This window comes from Podarcis vaucheri (assembly GCF_965113315.1).
Source record: "Podarcis vaucheri genome assembly, chromosome: 9".
In the NCBI taxonomy this organism is placed as follows: domain Eukaryota; kingdom Metazoa; phylum Chordata; class Lepidosauria; order Squamata; family Lacertidae; genus Podarcis; species Podarcis vaucheri.
The window spans coordinates 15,452,804-15,465,279 of NC_138767.1; the positions used below are offsets into that span (position 1 = coordinate 15,452,804).

At 45.3% G+C, this 12,476-nt stretch overlaps 1 protein-coding gene across 6 annotated transcripts in view; it reads left to right on the top strand.

The window, feature by feature from the left end:
- Nucleotides 1–11,322, top strand: part of ARHGAP24 (Rho GTPase activating protein 24) — a 436,664-nt gene extending 425,342 nt beyond the window's left edge. For all 6 annotated transcript variants that reach the window (XM_082236421.1, XM_082236422.1, XM_082236423.1 and 3 more), the window contains 2 exons: nt 653–1,730; nt 10,423–11,322. In XM_082236421.1, the coding sequence (XP_082092547.1) occupies nt 653–1,730; nt 10,423–10,666 (1,322 nt within the window). In that variant the 3' untranslated portion in view covers nt 10,667–11,322. The remainder of the gene's footprint in view (nt 1–652; nt 1,731–10,422) is intronic.
- Nucleotides 11,323–12,476: the final 1,154 nt, after the last annotated feature.

Here is a 12,476-nt window from a genome sequence, read left to right on the forward strand (position 1 = left end):
AAAAAGTTTTATGAGAAAATACAGATTTCTATTAAGTTATGGGACAACCTAAACATTAGGAAGAACTTCCTGACAGAAAGAGCTGTTCGACAGTGGAATTTGCTGCCAAGGAGTGTGGTGGAGTCTCCTTCTTTGGAGGTCTTTAAGCAGAAGCTTGACAACCATATGTCAGGAGTGCTCTGATGGTGTTTCCTGCTTGGCAGGGGGTTGGACTCGATGGCCCTTGTGGTCTCTTCCAACTCTATGATTCTATGATTCTAACTTGATCACCCTCCTCTGCACGCATTCCAACTTGTCAATTTCCTTCTTAAACTGGTGTCCAGAATTGGACACAGCACTCCTTGTTGAGATCATCCCATCTTTTGCAGGTTGGCAACTACAAAGATAGGGAGGAAGCAAGGCATTGGCCCAAACCTGCAAAATGAGTGCAATGCAGCGGTCGGTTTCCATCGTGCTTTACTAACAACATTTAAGAGAGAGAAACAAATGATGAGTGACAAAAACTGGAAGGTGTCCTTTGCTTTCAGTTTTCACTAGAAAATTGATCATGTAGTTACCAAGTCTTACAACAGATAGGCTTTGATACAAGCCTTCTTCTTCAGTGGTTACCTGCCGTTTAAATGTTGGTTGTGTTTATGTGGTCTTCTTCTAGGTACTGTTGTTGTCCAGCAGCTGATGTCCATGATGATAAGTGAGCACGAGCTGCTGTTTCCCAAGGATGGGGACGTCCAAAGCGGGCAGGAGGTGAGCAACAACAACAACGAGGTCCAAAAGAAAGTAATCATCGGTCAGCTCCAGAACAAAGAAAACAACAACACCAAGGATTCTTCACCACTGAGACACTGTTCTTGGGATAAACCAGAGTCTCCCCAAAGAACCATTGTGGAGAACGGCTCTCCTACAGCTCAGCCTGGGAGCAAGTCAAATAGCCCAAGGAACAGCATTCACAAACTGGACATCACCAGAAGCCCACCCCTTATGGTGAAGAAAAACCCAGCGTTCAATAAAGGCAGTGGCATCGTCACCAACGGATCCTTCAGCAGCTCTGTGGAGGGTCAAGAGAAGACATCGCCAGCCTTGCCCAATGGTACCTTGCAGAGCAGAAGAACATCTTCCCTGAAAGGGCCAGTCACCAAAATGGGCACCCACAGCGTGCAGAATGGAGGGGTGCGAATGGGCATCTCCAGCACAGATGCCCACAGCAACTCTCTGAACAGCCGGAACCAGGGCTGGATGTCCAATGGGTACGTGACACTGCGGGACAACAAGCAGAAGGAGCCCACGGGGGACTCTGGCCAGCACAACAGACTCTCTACCTATGACAACGTGCACCAGCAGTTCTCCATACTGAATGCCGAAGACAAGCAGAGTGTCGACAGTGCGACTTGGTCCACTTCCTCTTGTGAAATTTCCCTCCCCGAACATTCCAACTCCTGCCGCTCCTCCACCACCACTTGCCCTGAGCAAGACTTTTACGGGGCCAATTTCGAAGACCCTGTCCTCCTGGATGAGCCCCAGCACGAAGACCTCTCCAACCAAGGAGATTACGAGAACAAAGGCGACCGCAGAAGCGTTGGGGGGCGCAGCAGCCGAGCGACGAGCAGCAGCGACAACAGCGAAACGTTTGTTGTCAACAACACGGGCAACCACAGTGCTTTGCATAGCCTTGTGTCGAGCTTAAAGCAGGAAATGGCGAAACAGAAGCTGGAGTATGAAACAAGGATAAGAAGGTAAGCTGCCAGGGTCAGAGCTCCCGTTCTTTACGGTGCAGTCCTATGCATGCCTACCCACCAGTAAGCCCCATTGTGTTCAATGGGACTTTCCCCCAGGTAATAAGTGCACATAGAGGATTGTAGCCTAAAGCATTTATGTGCCAGTGCAATGAGGGCTGCATTATTCATCGGCTTAAATCCAACTAACCCAGTTCAAGAAGTATTCAGGTTGGCCAGCTCATGCTCCCCTCCAGATGAGAAAAGCCATACATTATTTGCTAGTCAGGTGAGCTAAGATCATTACACTGGGGCCCTTCAGTCAGATCCCAAGGAAAAATCATTTAAATTATATATGCTCTGACATGAAGTGTTGCATTAACAATGAGCAAGAAAAAAGGTCAGGAGACGTCTTAGCACTCGGCTTAATTTATCTCATAGGGGATTATATATGGCTGGCATCTTCCCGTCTGAACCAAGTGATCAAAAAGTCCAGCCGTAAATGCCAACGAGTATCACTAAATTTATTTCGCTGCATGCCAGGGGACACTCGAAAAGGAAAATGTGTTTCTCAGCGGCTGCAAGTGCAAAAGTTCTTCTGTTTTTAGATTCATAGCATGGATTTTAATGAGCTCAAGAGGCTTTGATTCCATTATAAAAAAATTGCAAATGAGCCTTAGAAATGGCTTCAACCTTTCAGAGCCCTAGGCCGGTTAAGTGCTGGACCAAGCCTTGGAAAGGCTCATATTTTTGGGCTGGGTGTTCATCAATATGCGGATGATACCCAGCTCTACCTCTCTTTTAAATCAGAACAAGTGAAGGTGGTGAAGGTCCTGTGTGAGTGTCTGGAGGCGGTTGGAGGATGGATGGCAGCTAACGGATTGAAGTTGAATCCTGACAAGACAGAAGTACTGTCCTTGGGGGACAGGGGGCGGGCTGGTGTGGAGGATTCCCTGATCCTGAACGGGGTAACTGTGCCCCTGAAGGACCAGGTGTGCAGCCTGGGTGTCATTTTGGACTCACAGCTGTCCATGGAGGCGCAGGTCAATTCTGTGTCCAGGGCAGCTGTTTATCAGCTCCACCTGGTTCACAGGTTGAGACCCTATCTGCCCGCAGACTGTCTTGCCAGAGTGGTACATGCTCTAGTTATCTCCCGCTTGGACTACTGCAATGCGCTCTATGTGGGGCTACCTTTGAAGGTGACCTGTTAACTACAACTAATCCAGAATGCGGCAGCTAGACTGGTGACTGGGAGTGGCCGCCGAGACCATATAACACCGGTCCTGAAAGATCTTCTTTGGTTCCCAGTATGTTTCCAAGCACAATTCAAAATGTTGGTGCTGACCTTTAAAGCCCTAAATGGCCTCGGTCCTGTATACCTGAAGGAGCGTCTCCACCCCCATCGTTCAGCCCGGACACTGAGATCCAGCTCCAAGGGCCTTCTGCTGGTTCCCTCTCTGTGAGAAGTGAGGTTACAGGGAACCAGGCAAAGGGCCTTCTCAGTAGTGGCGCCTGCCCTGTGGAACGCCCTCCCAGCAGATGACAAGGCAATCAACAACTATCTGACTTTTAAAAGACAACCGAAGGTGGCCTTGTTTAGGGAAGTTCTTAATGTTTGATGCTTTATCGTGTTTTTAATATTCTTGACATCTGGTGGGAGGGCATTCCACAGGGTGGGCACCGCTGCTGAGGAGGCCCTCTGCCTGGTTCCCTGTAATCTCACTTCTCGCAGAGAGGGAACCAGCAGAAGACCCTCAGAGGAGGACCTCAGTGTCCAGGCTGAATGATGGGGATGGGGATGCTCATTCAGGTATACTGGGCTGAGGTCATTTAGGGTTTTAAAGCTCAGCACCAACACTTTGAATTGTGCTGAAAAATGTACTGGGAGCCAATGTGGGTCTTTCAGGACCGGTGTTATATGGTCTTGGCAGCCACTCCTAGTCACCAGTCTAGCTGCCGCATTCTGGATTAGTTGTAGTTTCTGGGTCACCTTCAAAGGCAGCCCCATGTAGATCCCTCCCTAGGCTAGCATTTCCCCATGCAGTTGTGAACAAAGAAGAAAACGAGTTTGGATTTGATATCCTGCTTTATCACTACCCTAAGGAGTCTCAAAGCGGCTAACATTCTCCTTTCCCTTCCTCCCCCACAACAAACACTCTATGAGGTGAGTGGGGCTGAGAGACTTCAAAGAAGTGTGACTAGCCCAAGGTCACCCAGCAGCTGCATGTGGAGGAGCGGGGATGCAAACCCAGTTCACCAGATTACAAGTCCGCCACTCTTAACCACTACACCACACTGGCTCTCTTAGTCCTTAGGCAGCTGCCATCTCTGCCTGTGCTCCTGAGCTCTGTTCAGTATTTGGCATGAATTTGCCTATAGAGGCAGCCTCCCCCCCCCAGGAGACAAACCTGGTGGGTGAGCTCAGTCAGCCATCCTGTCATTGAAGTGTCTTCAAGATCCAATCAGATTGTGGTGTGGATGCCTCCTCCTCACCTTGGCTGCTCTGGACAATAATGTTTGAGCTACGGATCCAGCTGGTACTCCTGTCTGAACAATAGAGGAGTGTGCATGCATTCCTCACATCCACCTGAATGACATATGAGGCAGTTGTTCTGTAAAGAGATCTAAGCATGTGGTACCCTAATTTGCAAAAAAAAATCTCCCTTAGGGGGAAAAAATGGGGACTGAGAGAATGTACACACAGTGGTACCTCGGGTTAAGAGCTTAATTCGTTCAGTCTGTTCTTAACCTGAAACTGTTCTTAACCTGAAGCACCACTTTAGCTAATGGGGCCTCCCTCCGCCTTTCTGTTCTCATCCTGAAGCAAAGTTCTTAATCCGAGGTACTATTTCTGGGTTAGCAGAGTCTGTAACCTGAAGTGTATGTAACCTGAAGCGTATGTAACCTGAGGTACCACTGTATTGGGTCTCTGAGGCCCGCCTGCCTTACACATTGCCTGCCAATGTGAGATGGAAGGTGCCATGTCTGTTCCTTAACCACACAAGCAGGTAAGAGTGCAAATGAACATTTAGGCAGTCAGATCCTGAAGGAGATGCATTGAAGAGGACAAATTGGTGGTAGGGAAAGGCTTTCCAGGATGCACGCCAGCCATGGGAGGAGTGTCTTTTGATCCAAGGGTTTACACCTTAAGAACTATATCTCAGGTCCTCTATGAGCCTAACTATAACTATAGGTTTGGTGTTTTATTTCTGGCGGTTCCCTCTCTGTGAGATGTGAGGTTACAGAGAACCAGGCAGAGGGCCTTCTCGGTAGTGGCGCCCTGTGGAACGCCCTCGCACCAGATGTCAAGGGAATAAATAACTATCTAACCTTTCGAAGACATCTGAAGGCAGCCCTGTTTAGGGAAGTTTTTAATGTTTGATTTTTTAATAGTGTTTTTAATATTCTGTTGGGAGCCACCCAGAGTGGCTGGGGAAACCCAGTCAGATGGGTGGGGTATAAATAATTTTTAAAGTATTTATTATTATTATTATTATTATTATTATTATTATTATTATTATTATTATTACCATCATTACTATTCAGCTTCTACACATGCAGTGTGCAAGGTACTTCAGCCTTTGACTCTAGCAGCAAAAAGTCCCTGCCTGTGCAATTATTCCTCCCCTCCAAGTACCTTGAGGAAGGAGGGGAGCGGAAAGAGATTAGTTAAGCAGCCAGTAAAAAAAGTACCATTCCTCGCCTCTCCTCTGTTCTAAATAATCCCATGCTGAAATGTTTATATATATATATATATATATATATATATATATATGCAGGTTTTGGTGTCTTCGGGTGTCTTCCCGTGTAAGAGTCGGGGTGTCTGGGCGACGTTTCGACGAGGTCTCACTCGTCATCTTCAGGCTGGTGCTTTCGGCTTCTTGTTACTGGAACAGAGCAAGTAACAAGTAACACCCGAAGACACCAAAACCTGCATTCCTGTACCCGTGAAAATCTACGAAAGCATATATATATATATATATATATATATATATATATATATATATATATATATATGCAGGTTTTGGTATCTTCGGGTGTCTTCCCGTGTAAGAGTAGGGGTGTCTGGGCGACGTTTCGACGAGGTCTCACTCGTCATCTTCAGGCTGGTGCTTTCGGCTTCTTGTTACTGGAACAGAGCAGAATCTGGTGTTTGAGTTCCTATAAATACTGTTGAGGGGTGTGGTGTATAGCCTCCAACGTTCTGGGCAGAGAGGAAGTTCCTAGATTAGTGTGCCTTTTCTTCTTTTGTTCCTTAATTACTTGAGGGATATCTTGAGTGATTTCATGAGTGATATTCTGAATACCCCTGGGTGGGTCATTAAGTGTAGATTAGTTGCTAAAGCTTTCGTGTCTTGACCTCTTGAGCTTGTGAAGAGTTTTTCTGAGAAGATGGCTGTGCTGCATTTAGTTGTGCTCTGGCTTGGCTTCGTGTATAGGGGCGAGCTGTGATTTTGTGCCTTGTGCCCGCCAGATCTGTGTAGGGATTGCAGGGGGGTGCAGCATCCGGAGGTGCCACTATAGTTTGGCTACTGGATGGAGTCTGTAATATGTCTGTGGAGAGGGTCTGGGTTTGGGTCTGGTGTGGTTGATTGGTGACGGCGTTCTGTGTGCCTCTGGTTCTGGTGTCGGTTTTTGTGGGGAGGGCTAATTTCCAGATGTCTGGCAGGCGGGACGTGTCGTCACGCTTGTTCATGTTGTGAGGGTGTTTCTCTATCTCGATGGCTTCCATGATTATTCTCTTGTGGTGATGTTCCATGTTAAAGAGCAATTTGGAATCTGCAAAATTAATTTCGTGTCCTGTTTCTTTCATGTGTTGGAAAAGAGAGGAAGTTTTTTCTTCTTTTTTGACGGCATTCTTGTGTTCTGCGATACGTGCTTTTATTCGTCTGTTTGTTTGTCCAATGTACGTGGCTGGGCAGACTTTGCAGGGTATTTCATAGACCCCTTGGTTTTCCAGCTGGATTTTGTCTTTTGGGTTTCTGAGGATATTGGCTATTTTTTGGTTGGTGCAGAAGGCTGTTTTGATATTGTGTTTATGGAGGATTTTGCTAATTTTGTCTGTAGTGCCCTTGATATAAGGAAGGAGGGCCATGCCATTGTTTTCTTCTGTGTCTTGGTTTTTGGGGGGTGTTTCTTTTTGGATTAGCTTCGTAACCTTGTTTTTCTGGTATCCATTGGCGATTAACACATTTGAGAGATTCTGTAACTCAGTTGTCAAGTGGTCTTTGTCAGCCAGGCGTTTGGTTCTGGAGATGAGAGTCTTGGCTACGGAGTTTATTTGTGCAGGGTGGTGGTGTGATTGTGCATGTAAGTAGCGGTTGGTGTGTGTTTTTTTCCGGTAGATAGTGTGTCCTAGGGAGCCATCAGGTTTTTTGTAGATTTCTTGACGTCCTAATCTACAAAAAACCTGATGGCTCCCTAGGACACACTATCTACCGGAAAAAAACACACACCAACCGCTACTTACATGCACAATCACACCACCACCCTGCACAAATAAACTCCGTAGCCAAGACTCTCATCTCCAGAACCAAACGCCTGGCTGACAAAGACCACTTGACAACTGAGTTACAGAATCTCTCAAATGTGTTAATCGCCAATGGATACCAGAAAAACAAGGTTACGAAGCTAATCCAAAAAGAAACACCCCCCAAAAACCAAGACACAGAAGAAAACAATGGCATGGCCCTCCTTCCTTATATCAAGGGCACTACAGACAAAATTAGCAAAATCCTCCATAAACACAATATCAAAACAGCCTTCTGCACCAACCAAAAAATAGCCAATATCCTCAGAAACCCAAAAGACAAAATCCAGCTGGAAAACCAAGGGGTCTATGAAATACCCTGCAAAGTCTGCCCAGCCACGTACATTGGACAAACAAACAGACGAATAAAAGCACGTATCGCAGAACACAAGAATGCCGTCAAAAAAGAAGAAAAAACTTCCTCTCTTTTCCAACACATGAAAGAAACAGGACACGAAATTAATTTTGCAGATTCCAAATTGCTCTTTAACATGGAACATCACCACAAGAGAATAATCATGGAAGCCATCGAGATAGAGAAACACCCTCACAACATGAACAAGCGTGACGACACATCCCGCCTGCCAGACATCTGGAAATTAGCCCTCCCCACAAAAACCGACACCAGAACCAGAGGCACACAGAACGCCGTCACCAATCAACCACACCAGACCCAAACCCAGACCCTCTCCACAGACATATTACAGACTCCATCCAGTAGCCAAACTATAGTGGCACCTCCGGATGCTGCACCCCCCTGCAATCCCTACACAGATCTGGCGGGCACAAGGCACAAAATCACAGCTCGCCCCTATACACGAAGCCAAGCCAGAGCACAACTAAATGCAGCACAGCCATCTTCTCAGAAAAACTCTTCACAAGCTCAAGAGGTCAAGACACGAAAGCTTTAGCAACTAATCTACACTTAATGACCCACCCAGGGGTATTCAGAATATCACTCATGAAATCACTCAAGATATCCCTCAAGTAATTAAGGAACAAAAGAAGAAAAGGCACACTAATCTAGGAACTTCCTCTCTGCCCAGAACGTTGGAGGCTATACACCACACCCCTCAACAGTATTTATAGGAACTCAAACACCAGATTCTGCTCTGTTCCAGTAACAAGAAGCCGAAAGCACCAGCCTGAAGATGACGAGTGAGACCTCGTCGAAACGTCGCCCAGACACCCCTACTCTTACACGGGAAGACACCCGAAGATACCAAAACCTGCATTCCTGTACCCGTGAAAATCTACGAAAGCATATATATATATATATATATATATATATATATATATATATATATATATATATATATATTGCTTTCGTATATATATATATATAGTGTGCCTTATATATATATATATATTTCGCATATATATATATATGGTTTTGGTGTCTTCGGGTGTCTTCCCGTGTAAGAGTCGGGGTGTCTGTGCGACGTTTCGACGAGGTCTCACTCGTCATCTTCAGGCTGGTGCTTTCGGCTTCTTGTTACTGGAACAGAGCAGAGTCTGGTGTTTGAGTTCCTATAAATACTGTTGAGGGGTGTGGTGTATAGCCTCCAACGTTCTGGGCAGAGAGGAAGTTCCTAGATTAGTGTGCCTTTTCTTCTTTTGTTCCTTAATTACTTGAGGGATATCTTGGGTGATTTCATGAGTGATATTCTGAATACCACTGGGTGGGTCATTAAGTGTAGATTAGTTGCGGCTTTTGTGCACAACTAAATGCAGCACAGCCATCTTCTCAGAAAAACTCTTCACAAGCTCAAGAGGTCAAGACACGAAAGCTTTAGCAACTAATCTACACTTAATGACCCACCCAGTGGTATTCAGAATATCACTCATGAAATCACCCAAGATATCCCTCAAGTAATTAAGGAACAAAAGAAGAAAAGGCACACTAATCTAGGAACTTCCTCTCTGCCCAGAACGTTGGAGGCTATACACCACACCCCTCAACAGTATTTATAGGAACTCAAACACCAGACTCTGCTCTGTTCCAGTAACAAGAAGCCGAAAGCACCAGCCTGAAGATGACGAGTGAGACCTCGTCGAAACGTCGCACAGACACCCCGACTCTTACACGGGAAGACACCCGAAGACACCAAAACCTGCATTCCTGTACCCGTGAAAATCTACGAAAGCATATATATATATATATATATATATATATATATATATATATATATATATATTATTGTAACATTTTGTTTACCTCCCATCCCCACAATGGCTCGCATACAGTTCCAAAGCAGGCATGCTTAGCTTCAAGAGTACCACTATATATCATGGGCCCCTAGAAAATTCTCTGGTCCTTTTCACATGTAGGTTGTCAACTGGCTAATTAGCTCCATCCCTGGAGAAGGGTGTTGTCAGGCTTTGGGGACTTGGCTTCCTCCCCCATAGCAGTAAACAAAGATAAAACGAAAGAAGTGTCTTACCAGTTAGAAACTTTAATAATCACAGCGAGAGAACAAATAAAACATGTTTCCTAGAAATGGTGGTGCTCCCAGTTAAGGTTCACACACACCCTCCATACCTTTTAATCTATGTCACTCCTACGTCTTATAATCTAAGCTTGTACCCTCTGCGCTTTCTGTTCTGAGACTTTCTGAGCTCTCCCTGTCTTTGGAGAAGGGGGCTGGATGCTGTCCAACAACTGTGAATCTGTTAACCCTCTCTCTTCCAGTGCTGCTTCTCCTAGCTGTTCCCCACCCAGTATTTCCCAGCTTCTGCCTTCTGAACTATGCCCCTCTGCAAACCACTTTTCCAAATCTATACTGTCCTCCTGCTCCTGGGAGAGTTCTTAGTGCAGCCCTCCTCAGCACGGTCCCTGACAGGTGTCTCCAGTTCTGTTTGTTTTTCTCTCACCCATAACATCACAACTTTGCCACATGTCTTTGTGTATGCTGAGTTCTGTGGGGTTTACTTCTATGTAACTGACACCCTGTGTTATCTAGAATTGTAGAGTTGGATAGGGCCCCATCTATTGCAGTCCAACCCCCTGCAATCAGGATACTTTTGCCCAACACGGGGCTCAAACCCACAACCTTGAGATTAAGAGCCTCATTCTCTACTGACTGAGCTATCACAGCTGTTACTGAACTATCCTTCTTTTGGTGCCCATGAGCGTTGAGTGTCAAAGTATACTAAGCCCTTTGTCTACTTTTGCTCCTCCAGTCTTGAACAAAGGAATCTCTCCCTGGAGACAGAAATGCTTGGCTTGCATGATGAACTGGAACAGGAGAAGAAAAAGTTCACCATGGTGGAGATTAAAATGCGCAATGCTGAGCGGGCCAAAGAAGACGCAGAGAAGAGAAATGACATGCTGCAGAAGGAGATGGAGCAGTTCTTCTCGACATTTGGGGAGCTGACAGTCGAGACACGTCGGCCAGAAAGAGGGAACACCATATGGATCCAGTGAGCGCTGCTGCTGCTGCCGACCAAGACTGTGGGATTCTGGGAAGAGGGTTGTTGGGATATTATATTGTAACAGGTGACTGGTCACCTGACTGAGGCTAGCACTCAACGTAACGTCGACCCTCAGAAGACGACGCCATGCCTATGTCAACCAACCACATCCGCCATGTGTACTTTTTAATTGAGAAATCATATTCCTTGAATGCATCGTAATGCAACCGTTAAGTGTTACAACTGGATTTGTGTATATAGATTTTAAATAGGTCATCCGAGGGAAGGGGGGATAGAAAGAGACAAGAAGAAATATTTTAATGCAAGTCTTATATTTAAACTGGCAAACGGAACCTTCATTGCAATTAAGCTTTATATTGAGGCTTTTTTTCCCTTGCACTTAATTAACATAATAAGCTATTTTTGGCATTGTGTCACCATCAGCTTATTTTGTATATTACTTTTTTTCCCCTTTGGTTGCCCCTCTCGCTGGGGAATTAAGATACACATCTATATATATATATAGATATCTATATATATAATGTTAGCTATTAAACAAAACAAAAAGGATATTGTGTGACTGTGCTGTTTGTGCCAATGGATTTGCCCATGACCAAAAAAAAAAAAGTGTAAATAATTTTATAAAAATATAACATGAGCATCTAATAAGTTGGAACTCTTTTTTCCTTTCTTTTTCTTTGGGATCTATCAGTTAGAAAACACAATACTGTACAATATTTCCTGTACATGTGTGGTGCTGCAATTAGCCCTCCCTCGAAGATAGTGCGTCCTATTCTGGATCAAACTGCACATTATATCCAGCATGTAATTTGGGAATGCATGCTTGTTTTTTAAAAAAGCAGCCACTGGGGGAGGAGGGATGGAGAGTCAGGATCAGGCCTGCGGCACTTGTTACCATCCTTCCAACAGCCCTGCCATATATGCCAATAGCTGTGTCCCTCCAGTGCCATATAGCAGCTTCAAGGGATATTTGGGGTGGACCACAGTGGCTGCTTTGGTTGGTAGTGGAGATATGGAATTAACTTCTCCATACACCATTGTCCCAGTCTTGGTTGCTTCCTTCCCCAAGGCTGCTATTTAAAGTGGTTGAAAAGATGATGATGATATGCAATCTAAATTATGTTTGGCCCCTGGGAGAGCCATCATTGATGGGGGTTTAGCAGAAGGGTGTGCAGACAGAAGAGGATGCAGTGGGAGACAAGATTGTCCCTGTGCTTAGGAGAACTATTATGTTATTGTTGTTGCTCTTTATATTATGATTATTTGGGTTTTGCAAAATAGGTTGGGTCAAACATACTCGTGAAACTCTCTTTCCCAATACCTCATTATAGTTTTTTCTCACCCCACTTGCCCTTGTTACCTGAAGTAGATGTTGAGTTCCTTGTAGTTGCCACCACATTGCTCCCGGGTCATCTCCAGAGTGTCAGGATTCGTAAGAGGGATTCAGTTGCATACCTATTAAGCCTCGTGTGTGAAGGTGATTCATGATCAGTTGAGAGCACCCTCTGGAGTGTCTCATTTGCATGCTCAGGACAAGAGAAGCATGAGCAAGAACATGCCCATTGTCTGCCCTGTGTGTGGAATTATATTCCCAGGGCAATTAACTCACCCAAGCTCTGGGGATTAGTCGGAAGCAATGCACGACCAGTCTATGTAGGGTGAATTGATCAGGATTCAACCAGGACTGGAGTGGCATTTTAAGATTCCTTACACCTCTCCCCCACCTTCAAACCAGCTAGTTCTATTGCCTTATTTCCTGCAATGAGACTTTTGGGCAACAAATTTTAAGAGCAGGCTCATGT